Genomic DNA, 13,172 nt, shown 5'->3' with positions numbered 1-13,172 from the left:
TTAAGGTCCATTCCAGCCCCTTAAGGTTCTAGGGTTCTGCGATGCTTAGAGCTGGCGGGCCGCTGTCCATGCCGGTGATCGGCCTCCTTTGTGGCCGGCACGGAGCGCACACAGCCGGGCCGCGGGGCGGCGGCGGGGCGGGAAGGCGCCGCCATGGCCGCCCCGCCCTCAGCGCCGACCGCGGGGCGCCGCCCCCATAAGCGCCGCGCCGCCGCCGCGTGTGCAGAGCGCCTTTCGGCGAGGCCATGGCCCGGCGCGGCCGCTCTCCTGCTCCCTTCGCGTGGTTCGTGCACGAGCAGCTGCCCGAGCTCCGTGTGGCGGCCGCCGGCCCCTCCTGCTCCCAGGCGTGGGAGGTGAGGGCGGAATGGCGGCGGGGCCTTTCCTGCGGGGTGTGCGGCGGGCGCCATTTCGCGTGGCGGCCTCGGGCGGCTGTGGCCGTGCCGTCCCCCCTCAGCTCCCGGCCGTGTGCCGTGGGTGCGGTGTTGGCATTCGGGAGGGCGCTTGTTTGTGGGTGCCCTCACTCGGAGCTGCTCCTTGGCCTTGCTGGGTGTTAGTAGTCGAGGCTTACTGCGTTGTTAGGAAAAAAGTGCCCGGGAGTGTTTGGGCCAGCTTGGCAGCCATCGATCATAGCCTGGGGAAGTGCAGGAGTGATCTATGCATGGAGCTTGTTTGGTTTGTGGGACTGCTGTAGCGAGGGAAGTGGGAGACACCTTTTTATAACAGCTGATTTTCCTTCGAGTCCCTGACAGAGGAAGAGAAGACAACGTATGCCGAGAGGGCTCATAAATGGAATAGCAAGAAACACCCTCAGGAGACACTAAAGAAGGTAAATGCTGAGAACGGAACACCTTCAGTAAGAAGGGGGAGTAAATGGTGTTGGGCTCTGTGTGCTCAGGTCCATAGGATGCTGTGGAAGTTCCACCTGCTCTCCACATCCTCCAGGCTCCGGAGGTTATGGCTGCAGTAGTAGTGCATGCCATTATGAAGTGATGCAGATAATTGTTTTGGTTTGAATTGAAGGTAAAAAATACTTGATACCTCTTTAAACCATTACAACTTGTTCCTTTGGCCTGCCTTACCAAGTAAAGTGTGATTCTCTAACACCCTAGTTTTACGTTTAACAGTATTTTGCAGGGCCTGACTTAATTATATTTATTTATGTATCTGTCCATCCATCCTGTGAATTGGTGTTGCTTCTTGTTACAGGTTCATGTTGCTTTTGCTTTGTGAGTGTCATTGGTTTAGGCAGTTCTTGTGTGGTGGCCTGAAAGCACATCTTGGAGGCAGCTGATTAGTTTTTCTGGAGGAGCTGTGTGGCAAACCAGGTCAATGAAATGTTGCTGCCTATGCACAAATAGAATAATTACACCCTGCCATTGTTTTTAGGTTGGTTGGATATGGGAAAGAGTAGTAGCACTGTTGTGGCGAACAGTATAGAAGTAGGCAGTTAAGTGTGTATGGTTGTGGTTGGAAATGGCGGTAAAACAGATAATTTCTGCTATTTACTGCCTTGAAAAAGTATTTGTCTTGTTTGTTTGTTTCTGTCTCTTTTCTCTCCCAGCACCTCCCTGAAGCGGAGTTACTTAAGAGTTTGAGTTATGTGAGGTGTCAGCTTATTTTATTTCAGTCTTTGCTGGTAGTGTAAAAACTTGTGTGTCCAAGGAGAGAAAGTCACATTTACTGACTGAGTAAATGGATAATACTGAATTTACTTCTTTATGTTCTATTACTAGATAATGACCGTGAACTATCAATTAATGGTGAGAATAAATTCTAGAACTTCAAAACACTTATGTGGTGATAGAGGGAATGACAGGATGATTGTAGTTTGCAGTAACTAGTAAAAATGGATTAGCTAAATTAGGCAGCCTAGACTAGAAGGGAAGTGTTAGGCAGTATTCTCTAGTTTTGGGGGCCTGCGTGTCTGGGAAAAAGCTGTTTAAAGTGTGATCATCGTTGTGTCGTTTAGCAAGCTGAGCATGTGTGTTAATTAATGGAACTCCAATATTATATGTCAGAGAGAACTAGGTGAAATGGCAGGTAATTCGCAAATGGAGGCTTCTGTGTTTCCTTCCACAGGTTGTAGCATTTTAGAAGATTGTAACCAGGGAGAGGTTTACCAGGATAAGGATCACAGTCCTTACTGTGTCAGTGGAAATAGGGAAATCTGGATATGTGAGACTCTGTGCTCCCATTTTATTGATCCCAGCCCTGTACACAGACAACCACGGTCACTTTGTGTCGTGAAAACTCATGTTCCTCTTTTGGAGGTGGCCAAAGCTTACTTAGATGGGACTAATTCCTCATTTTGTTTTAAATAGTTCAAACTGATAACCAATTAACTTTGGCTAAGGTAGTTATCTGCAATCAGTGTACCTGGGTGTGGATGTTATTCCCAGTTTGGGTTTGAATGATCATGTTCTGTAAGGCTTCAGGATTTCTTTTCCCATCCTGTTAAAAGCTTATTGTTCATGAATGGGTTTTCAGAGCAATCCAATGACTTCCTTAAAGCTTTATCAACTTTTCATGAACCTGTTTCCTAGTCAAAGACAGCTAACACATGTGCCAGGTGCTTTTTTCATAAAACTTATAGAGAAAAGTTTTAAATTCCAGTTTGAAGATTTCCTTGCCTGTGATAATTGGTTGAACCTAAGAAAATACTCTCCTTTTTATTGTTATGAAATTTTGTAAATCTAGCTGTAGCTCTTTAAGGCTCTAATGAGCTGACAAAGGTACTGAAGAGAAATCTTACCTTCCTGCAAGTATACAGGCATTTATATAAATAAACTTTTCCACCTAACCACAACTATTAGTGGATATTGTATTTTCCTCTGATATAAGGAGCCGAAGGATTTTATTTGAGGCAAGAAGACTTTTGTTGTTGTTTGGATGGGTTTTTTTTAAAAACTTTTTCATCTTTTCCAGACTTGTAATGGGCCTGATCCAGTTGCTGCTCCTCTGACCACAAAGATGCCCAGTGTTGCTCCTTTGCCAGATGCCTGTGCTCTGTCCTGGAAGAATGATCAGGGTATGGTGATGTGGCAGCAGTTGATCCTGGTAGATGAGAGCATGCCCTTGGAGGATATTTTCACTGGTACCTGTATGAAGACTGTTTACATTTTGCTAAAAGCCACCTGTGTGAGATGTTTTACACTCTTGGGCTTCTGCTGTAAGAGGTAGAGGGACATCAGGGAAAATACTGTCCGCCCCCCTCAACCTCCAAGAATTCTATTCTCTGTTTTTCAGCTCAATGGGTGTATAGCCACTAACAGTTTCTTAACAGTTATTTCAGGGGGTTTAAGGAAAAGATAATTTTTTTAAGTCCTCCATTTATGATTTGACAAGGCCTAATCCTGGTTCAGCAGAAAAGAGTACTTGTACTCTTTCAAAGGGTTAAGAATTGTTGGATATCAGTGTTCAAAATTTGTATGATAGAGGTATTAAATAAAACAAGGGCCTGGCCTCTTTGGGAGAATAAAAGAGGGAATATGCACTCTGTCAGTGCCTTTATAACATCCTGACTTGCTTCTTTATTGAAAGAACTCTCAAAAATGAAACCTTTCTAACCTGTTCCATCTCTTCAAATGGTTGTTCTAATTAGAGTTGGGTAGTGAACACATTTGTAATCTTCTACCCAATGAATATTGTGTTATTCTGAAAAATAAAAGGTAGTGCTTACAAGTCAGGAAGCCAGTTCATATAAAGCAGTATGGTTAAGTCTCACCTCCAGCTTTTTACCTCAGCCTCTGGAACTGTTTTTATGTTGTCATGGTTATGGGGGAGCAAGAAACAGTAGCTCCATAAAATGTGAAATGCTTATTAGTGCCCTCTGTGCCAGGGGTCATGCTCCCCTGGCATTGTGATGCAGATTTGATTGGGCTGATCATGCTGGCTTGAGTTGACACAATTGATCTTTCAGCTGAATGAGAGGCATAATGATCAAGGATAACTGAGATACATTTCATGGTGCTGCTCTTTGTATTTCTCAGTTAAAATTCTGTATGGATCCCTGGAGCCATATCCATTTTTTCGTAAGGTAGGAGAGGTGTCTTTCCTATGACAGCTCACACAGTTTAAGACCCACCTAAGGGAGCATGACCATTAGGCTTAGGGAAACTAGTGTTAAATGGCCTAAAGTCTGGCATACAAAATTATTAACGTGTAAAGAAGGTTACACATCTCTAGTAGAGCAAGTAGGATTTTTTTGATGAGGGGCAGAAGTTTAGAGTGGGGATTAAATCGCTGTGTTAAGTTTCACTGAGGGCATTGTGACAGTCGTGAAGAGAATGATTAAGGTGTATTGTAAAATAATTGTCATAGTTGGATACTTTTTAATTAGTAAATGATAAATTTGTTTCTTAATGTTTGTGTTGGGTGTTCTTGCTGCTTTCTTTGGGAGCTCATTTGGTGGAGGAGAAGCAATCCGTTTAATTAGCAGACTTCTCATCTTCTTGCCCCACAAGATTGCTACCAAGACATTTAAGTGGTGTAAGCTGCCAGATTTAGCTTGTGAGGCTGTTTTGTGCCTCCTGACCTGGTTTTTCCCATACCTTATTTTCTGAAAGGGGAAAGAGAGCTCTCCTTAAAAAGAATAATAATTCCTGTTGGATTGCAGGCCTCTTAACATCCTGTGGGTTTGGAGGTAGAATTTTTTTTTTTTTTTAAGTTGCTTGTATTTGTTGGGGTTTTTGCCCCATCTCTACACACAGTAGGATCTCAGGAAGGTGTATCAGCACTACCAATGTGCCTGAATTCTGCATAACTTTGTTATCTTGTCATATTGGATACAGAGGAAGAGCTGTGTTATGCTTTGCTTGGTTGCTACACTTCTTCACCCAGTCATAGGAGAAAGTTCACCAAAGCTTACCAGCATGGCTTCTGTAACCTCTGGTGGCTTGTCTGAAGATGGTTTTGCTCTTTTTTCTTCAGATCTGGTTGCGGACATCTTCTACTTCCTGGACATTTACAGCTATGGGAAGCTGCCCCCGCACTGCGAGCAGCGCTTCCTTCCCTGTGAGATCGGGTGTGTCAGGTACTCCCTACAGGATGGCATCGTGGCTGACTTCCACCACTTCATAGACCCAGGTGGGTTTCAGGAAAGTCAGGGAAGTACTGGCGTGAGAGGGAGGCTTTCTGGGGGCTCTGCTGCCCAGATTAGACTTTTGGTATTAAGGCAAGTTTATTGCTTTGTTTATAAATGGTCAGACTTAAAATATCAGAGCAATGCTGAGCTTGTTTCTGAAGAGAATTAGTGTCAGAACTGCATGTATCTCCAAGGAGGGCGGGAGAAATCCAGGAGAACCTGTACATGTTTGTGCTTTATATTTCATGTCAGTGAATGTTTCTCTCCATGGGACCTAAACACTCTACAATGCACTTTTTAAAAAGTGCATATAACTGAAAATAATTTTTCCAAAAGTAGTTGTGGGGCTTTTACAAGACCACAAGGGAAAGAGGAAGCTGTTCCTTTCTGTATGTGAAGCTGTGGTGTGTAGTTGAGAGCTGAGGATCTCTCCTTGGCAGCATTGGATGATGATTGTACTTTTTCCTCTTTCTTGCAGAAGTACCACCACGTGGTTTTCGGTACCACTGCCAGGCTGCTGGTGAGTATTGATGGAGAAAACAAATAGTGTGCAAAGGTGTGCAATTTTACACTCAGCTTATCTGACTTATATCCAAATATTTTGTAAGTCTTGATAGTCCTTGTGTTTATCTTCAGCATGAAATGCTAATTGACAGCAGGGTAACTCAAAGATACTGGTTTATATTTAAAAGTTATGTTTAGTAGCCTGGCATATAGTAACAAAATTAAAATATCTACACGGTTGTTGTGTCTGGCTTAGCCTACCTGTTTCCTTCATGACTCTCAGTAATGTTTATAGACTCCAGTTTGTTTCTGTTAGGACATTTCCTCCCCTTGTATACAGAGGGAACAAACTTGGCCTGTGTTTTCCTACCTCTGATACTTGGATAATGGCCTTTTAAAGGGGGCAGGAGTGTGAGTGTTTGCTCACAGCCCAGAACTGCTGACAGAAGCAAGGTTTTGGTAGCTTAAACACAGACCCCTGTCTGTGGAGAGGGGTGTGTGTCTTTTGTGTACTGTAAGATGAAATGGAGGAGGGAACTGTATCTCTTAAGGAAAGTGGACTTCCCACAACTTTGTGGGTTGTTGTTGATTTTCCTGTCCCCTTTCCCCACTCCCTTAGGTGATGAGACCCATAAGATCCCAATATCTGGATTTCACCTTCCTCGTTCTTGTTACGCCGTTGTGCTGCGGGAACTTGTGGAGTTTGCCCAGCCAGCCAGAGGCGCTCAGCCCCGCTTCTTCTGCAGGGTATGGTCAAGGCTCTAAACCTCACCTTCTGCTCTCACTCCTGTTGGGTGGCTAAGGAGATACTTCACTCGAAAAACCTAATCAGTGTGCCTATAAATGAGGAAAGACACTTTGGAAAAAGTGTCCCAGTTCCATGCAGGAAGAAACGGCCTCTAGAAGCCAACCTTTTTATAAAGCAGAGACCTAATTTTCTGCCTTCTTATTTTCAGCCTGCACTTCTGGCTCTAATCTACTGATGAACAGGGTCTATTGTTCTCTGACATTGTTATGACTTTGGTTAAGGGCCCCTAAGATTTGACTTAAATTGGATGTGCTCAATAATAGTCATAAATCCTGCTTTTTTTTAAAGGATATTTTTGCGTTTTCATGACACTTCTCCCCGTGAGAATAACAGGTGTCTTAAATCTTTGCTAAAGTTTCATTTTCCAGGGAACAGAACAAAATATTAGGATTCAGAGGTGTTTAAGTTTCATAACAGGTGTATTATGTTTCAGTTTGATTCAAACCTAACCTTCATCCTTAAAAAGTAGGGAGGGACAAGATCTTGGGCTCCATCCATAAATACAGGGCTTTGAAGAAGTGTACAGGAAGAAATTTCGTTTCTGTTCAAGATAGTTGTCAGGGAGATTGTTTGTGGCACTGAATGCAATTTTGTTTTGGAGGTGATTTTTTCAGACCTAGTTAGAAGTCTTGGAAGTGTCAGAATTTTATGCTGTACTCCTTTGAGAGTCTTTTTGACAGAAGTCTTCTTTTCCTCCAGTCTAATGACCGATTCCGAATTAACTGGTGTCTCGGTCGAATGGCCAGCATAACAGGTAGGAAATGGGTCATTTTTGTCCATCCTTTTCCCCTCCTACCCCCAGAAGTAAGGGCTGTGTAATCATGGAGAGCTGTATTTGTCTGAAAAGCATGTCTCAAAGTTTTGATAAAAGCTGGTGCTGATAGCTAGAGCTGCTTTGCATGCTCTTCCTCTCTCCCACAACTTTCTAGGAATCCAGGTTTTATTAAAACCACTGGTGGAATATCTTTGAGCTTTGATGCTGTGATAAGAGGCTAGGCAGTGAACAGGGACTGATTGAGAAATGAGCTGAGCAGGATATTCAGTGACTCCTGTTTTCCTGGCCTGAATTTTCACTGAACTGTAGGCATTGAGAGCCACTGGGAGCTTTTTGCTGTAGAAGACCTGATAATGAAACTGTACCAGAGGAAGTACCAAAAGGAGCCATCCAAGGTCTGGGTATATAGAAAACTGGATGTCTGCCTGTGGGATTTCTCCAGTAACACCAGGTGTGTTGGGTGGTTCTTTGTTTAAATGTGCCTACTTTCAGATTCTTCTGTGCTGATACAACAAGTGATACTTGCTTGCAGTGTTGCAGGAGCATACTGGATGATTATGCAGTTAATTTAGAAATAGCCTCTAGTGCTTCCTCTGCTACTAATTTAAGAAAAGAAGCAATAATTCATTCCTAAATTTCAGTAGATTTTAAAAAAGCCATGTAAGTTAATCTTGGGATTCTGCTTGGAATATGGATTTTAAGATCCAGTGGGTTCATTGTTGTGACTTTGTCTTTTTATAGTCAGGCAGTTTTCTGTTTCCATGAGTGTCTTCACTCTAGAGGGAGACCTTAAGGGGAATGCAGGAATGTACTTTAGAAGACAGGTTTGGAGAGGAAAGTGGGGATGTTTATGCTATGAGGAACTATTTCACATTAATGGGAAACTTGAAGTGTTTCAAATGGTTTAAATTCCATTTGTCTCTTAGGGTTCTCTTTTCTCCCTGCCCACCACCTCAGCATGAAGCAGGTTGCCTGATAAGCAGACCTTTAAACTCTGCATAAACTACTTAGGGTAAAGCCATTGAACCCTGAAATTTTTAAAGGTACTGCATGGTCACTGCAACAAAAAGATACCATTGTTACTACTTGTTCCTGTTCATCTGGCCAGACCAATTGTTCTTGTTGATTAATAATGTAGGTACTTCTGGAATAAGCCTGAGCTTCATTTCATGTAGGTGCAAGTGGCATGAGGAGAATGATATTCTCTGCTGTGCTCTGGCATCCTGTAAGAAAATGGGGTAAGTATTGCTGGGGAGGTGCCTCCAGCATGATGACTTTTATTTTGTTAGCACTGCAATGGTGAGGGAAGTGTTAGTTACGTTAGAATTCAATGTTTGACTTCAGAGGTTATTCTCAGGATGCTCTGGCATATCTCTGCTTTGGAGACTTCTATACTCCCTAACATGTAATGTAGATACATAAGGTTCTGTTCTTTGTGGTGGGGAGAAATGAAAAGTAATTAGTTGGGAAGTGAGGAAATGCCATTTATGTTGTGTCTTGACAGCAGTAGTAGCACTTAATACAATAATAAATAGAGAGACAATAATTAGTCTTTCATTCAAAAAAACTCATCGTGGACTGATATACCCCCCAAAAAAGTTGCTTTTCATACTTCGAAGTGCTGCACTTGATAATGCAGGGAAGCAGCTTCTTTTTATTTCATGTGTAGCTGTACAACAGACTGGTAGTCTTGGTAAGATGCAGGGGTGCTGCCATTAAGTCCTTCTGCCCTCTGGTATCTGTTCCGTGCATCTCGGGCTTTGGCTGCTTTTGTTTGCCAGTTGAAGAGCATAAAATGCTGTGCTTCCACACATCAGCATTCCAGCCCTTTTAGCCAAACTTCTCTTGTTTTCCTTTCTTCCTTGGTCAAGTTACTGCATCAGTAAATCCTTTGCTGGTGCATATGGAGTCTCACTAACAGCAGCTCATCTCCCTCTGCAAAACTCTGATTGTGATCAAAGCACAAATACTGGGATCATGAAACCAGATGCTGGATATGTCCAGGTCAGATTCTTTCAGCTGATACCCTGATTTATTTCCAGTTGCCAATTTCAGGTGAGCTGTTCTCTCTTTGGGTGCTGTCCTTTGTAACAGCAGACTGATGAACTTGTAGGGGTTTGACCACGGGTTTGATGGATAGTGGTGTATATTTCATGTTAGCACGTGCATTTACCTTATTTTGAATATTAATTTTTTTTCATACAGAAAATGAAAGCTGAGAGTTCTGGATGTAACAAACCTTTGGGTTCTCCAAGACAGGATCAAGAGTTTGTCCATTCTAATGGTGAGTTTGAAACTGTCACATTTTTTAAGCAGAAAGAGAAACTTAATTCAGCTGTTGCTTTTTCAAATTTCTGGGCCTGGATGGTTGCCTGTAAGTGCCTATATTCTTGTTTGTGGCTTTCAGTGAATTTCTGAAGACACAAGCATGAAAAGCTGGCCTTTTCATACTGGACAGAATCTTTGGGTCAAAAATGTCTCTGAAAATTCTGTTTTTCTCAGAAATGTTGCTCTCTGATTTATGCTTTTCCATCACATGAAGCCATTCCCGTGCCCAGGTGCTTTGAAGCAGGGCCATGTTTAAAATGCTCTCCATGCTATTAAATCATTGTATGATTAGACTGAGCTGGGCCTTGTTACAAGTGTTTTGTTACACTCAGTTAAATACTTCTCTTTTAAAGTCTCTTTTTGCAAAAAGGATTTTTTTTGCCCGAAGGCCTCTGAGCTCAGTTCATCTGGATGTTTCATGGCTAACCTTCAGAGGAGCAGAATCAGGTTTGCAAAATAAATAACTGTAAGGATTCTGAGTTTGCAGCTTGATTTCTTGCATACAAGATTCATGCAGAAGTAAACTCTGTTCCACCTGGAAATCCTGCTCTTATGGTCTTGGTATTTGTGGAGGACAGGACCTGCCTGACTTTCTGTATCAGAGCTGTTGAATAGGTTCAGCTCCACAGCACATGAAGAACAATTCCATTATTTTATGCAAGCTTTAAATGCTGATTTGATGTGCAAACTCTATTTAATTTAATAGGTGATTATCCATGTGGTGTGAAGACCTCCCCTTGTGAAACAAGTGTTGTACAAGGAAGAGGAGTTATTCGGTTGCTGAGAAGTGCATCTGATCTAGCCAAGTCTTTCAAGAATTAAAAATCTTTCACATCCAGGACAGCTGTAAATTCTAATTTTCTTTGTTTCCCTAAGATAACTAGTAGTTTTTCCAGACTGCAGTTTTTCATCATCTGTGCAAACCTTGACAGTTGAAATTATTGTTAGAATGATAAAACTATTGAGTGGATTTAAAGAAGATAAAAAAATCTTGTTCATTACCTACAGAAAGATTTATTCTGAAGGGACCTGTCAGTCACATTTTTAAAACTGCATTCTGTACTAGTTGTATTTCTTAATGAATGGAGTGCAAATTCAAGATTGATTAATCAATGTAATTGAATTAGAAGAATTCTTTAGTGACCAGTGTGGCTTTAAACAACTTAAACTTTTTGCTTTATTTCTTTTTTTTTATGACCTTCCCATCTCCTGCATGTGGAAGATGGGACTTCATCAGTAACAGTCTTGCTTCAAAAACTGATGCAGAGGGGAAAGCACTGAAGGTGTGAAGTGCTGCCCTAGAAGAATTAATTCAAAGTCAGTAGTCTCAAAAGTTTGCTATAGTATATCAGTTCTAGCCATGAGAAATTTGAGTGGTCTTTCAAGGCAAAAAAGCAGATTTTATATAAAATGCTTTGAAAGAAATACTGTGGCACATTTATCTATCTGTTAATGTTCTTAGAGGCACAGGTTATATTATATACATCAGGAACAAGTGCAGCATAAGTTTTGGGTTTTTTAATTTGCATCAGTTTTCTTTTTAAGAAATGCATGTGTCTCAGACTTAGACTTAGACTGGAGAGAAGTGTAGGTGTTATGGGGTTGGGGTTTTTGGGGGCGGTGTTTTTTTGGGGGGGTTGGGTTTTTTGGTGGTTTGTTGTGGGTGGTTTTTTGTGATTTTTTTGTTTTGTTTTTGAAATATATCAGTTTGAATTTGATACTATTTCACAAGAGTTTAGTCAGGCTGGGTAGATACCAGCCAGGTATCTGGGGACACATTAAAAAGTGTGACAGTGTCTGACATTTTGTAGGGAAGTTAGATATTCCTTTTTATGGAGGTAGTGCTTGGACTAATCTCCAAAAAGTTGTCTGTCTGAGCCTTGTGCCTAGTCCATGTGTCTCCTAAGCAAGTGATTCTGAGAAGTAAGAGCTTATTTTGTTAAGTTGTTCCTAGATTTTGTACCAACAGATGTCCAGTTTTGAAATACTATTTCCATAGCAACTAAGTGTGTGAAGATTTCATTCCTTGTACTGAAACTCAAGATGAGGTGGTTCATTCCCTTGAATAAGGAAAAAAACCAACAAAACAAATGCAAGCAAAACCTAAAATGCAGCCAAAGCAGGAGGTTTATTTAAGCATGCTGATCAGTGGGTCAGAGAAGGCCAAGTGCTGGTTTGGTTGGGAAACCTGTTACAGTTGCTGTAAGGCCAGTTGAACCCTTTCTTCCAGGGTTTTAGGGTCACTGAAGCATTTCTGTTCTTACCTAACTGTTCACCTTTATCACTGAATTTCCTCACTTGATTGTGTTTCCTTCCTCGGAGGCTGCTGTCTTGCCTGCTGATTTTCACCAAATAAGGGACAATAAAGCTCTAATGCTGAAATTTACCAATGAAGCACTTGGGAGTGTTGTAACAGACTGAGAGTGTCTATCAGGTAGTGATAAAGGCTTTTCTACGTTTGTATAGAGCTGTCCAAGTTCCTTAACTGACAGCCATTGCTGCATTGATATTTCACAAGGTACAGAACTATTGTTTTTGAAGTATTTTCTGAGTTCAGTGTTGCAATAAAAGTTTGTTTCAGTTCTTATGTAGGAGAGAATTCATTAAAAATTATTGTTAAAATACTTACTCAGTGTAAAGTACACAAACCTAATATTTTTTACTGAGCTTAATGTATTAAATATCAAGACTGAGATAAAGAATGTGAGCATAAGTGGGAAAATGCTGTTAGGATTCCATGGCATGTCTGTGCTTTACCACCTGTAAATTAAAATAGCACATAAGATGTAGAAGATCTAATTATATGCTCTAGGCAGTGGGCTGTTAACTGGGGCAGTAACTATCTTACTGTAATAACCAACAACTCTAGAGGGGGGTTTTTGTAGTGACAGTCAGAATCTGTGCCATTAGAATGAGTACAGTAACTCAAAGTAGCCCATTTCATACTGTTCTGTATTTATTGGGGGGGAGCCCTAACAGTTGTTGAAGGATAATAGAAAATGCTTTCATTTTGGAGCTTGGTTCCCTGGCTGTTCTGCAATTTGTGACTCTGTTGGATTTCTGGAAAAATAAACTCTGAAAAACAAGCACAATAAAGTAATGCTTCTCTCCTCTTAAGTAAAGGAAAATAAAGATGAGGGATTGTAACCTTAGCCCACTTCCCAAGTGCCAGGACAAATACTGGTAAGGCACAAACTGTCAAAACCAGGACAAAATTCTCCCCACTTGCATGAAAAGATTCTCAAGGTGACACAAAACCAAGAGAGGGCAGAATGGCTCTTGGGCAGAGTTTGGGTGGTGCAGCCTGGGAGCTCTAAACATGTACCACAGGATAAAATGTAATGGTGACAACATTCATTCTGTGTGTGAGTGTTTGGTAGCACATCTGCTGAACTGGCTGAAGAGCTGTTTTCATAAAGGAGACATCTAGATTCTCTCAGACCTGACTTGCTGCCCTCCTGTTAGAGCAGCTGACAGGAATGGGTAAAAAGTCATCTTGGTTTAACACACACAGTGCAAAGTTATTAGGTCTTTTTGCTCTTGTTATAATAGTAGTAGACAAGTGGTTGACTTGTGCATTGCTGCTCTAAAGGTTTTAGCCAGAGCAGTTGTCTCAATTGTCATGAAAACAATGACTGTAGTGACAGCTTTGCTGGTCTAGTCTACATCAGTAT

General features: G+C 41.6%; 1 protein-coding gene across 1 annotated transcript; it reads left to right on the top strand.

Moving 5' to 3' along the window:
• The first annotated feature begins 241 nt into the window (after positions 1-241).
• Positions 242-11,098, top strand: MAEL (maelstrom spermatogenic transposon silencer). The gene is made up of 12 exons (XM_066338327.1): positions 242-353; positions 731-826; positions 2,926-3,028; positions 4,930-5,085; positions 5,562-5,603; positions 6,207-6,334; positions 7,095-7,149; positions 7,480-7,621; positions 8,346-8,408; positions 9,042-9,174; positions 9,376-9,454; positions 10,205-11,098. Exons 1-12 carry the CDS (start codon positions 246-248, stop codon positions 10,318-10,320), a joined length of 1,221 nt encoding a protein of 406 aa, XP_066194424.1. The 5' UTR covers positions 242-245; the 3' UTR covers positions 10,321-11,098.
• The last annotated feature ends 2,074 nt before the right edge of the window (positions 11,099-13,172 follow it).

Source organism: Sylvia atricapilla, chromosome 2, assembly GCF_009819655.1.
Source record: "Sylvia atricapilla isolate bSylAtr1 chromosome 2, bSylAtr1.pri, whole genome shotgun sequence".
Taxonomy (NCBI): domain Eukaryota; kingdom Metazoa; phylum Chordata; class Aves; order Passeriformes; family Sylviidae; genus Sylvia; species Sylvia atricapilla.
This window is presented reverse-complemented; position numbering and strand designations above follow the sequence as displayed.

Bases quoted from the DNA above. Each gene is read 5' to 3' on its own strand.
- MAEL (XM_066338327.1), top strand. From the start codon at position 246: ATGGCCCGGCGCGGCCGCTCTCCTGCTCCCTTCGCGTGGTTCGTGCAC. The intron at 827-2,925 runs GTAAATGCTGAG...CATCTTTTCCAG, and splicing joins CTCAGGAGACACTAAAGAAG to ACTTGTAATGGGCCTGATCC. The intron at 9,455-10,204 runs GTGAGTTTGAAA...TTAATTTAATAG, and splicing joins AGAGTTTGTCCATTCTAATG to GTGATTATCCATGTGGTGTG.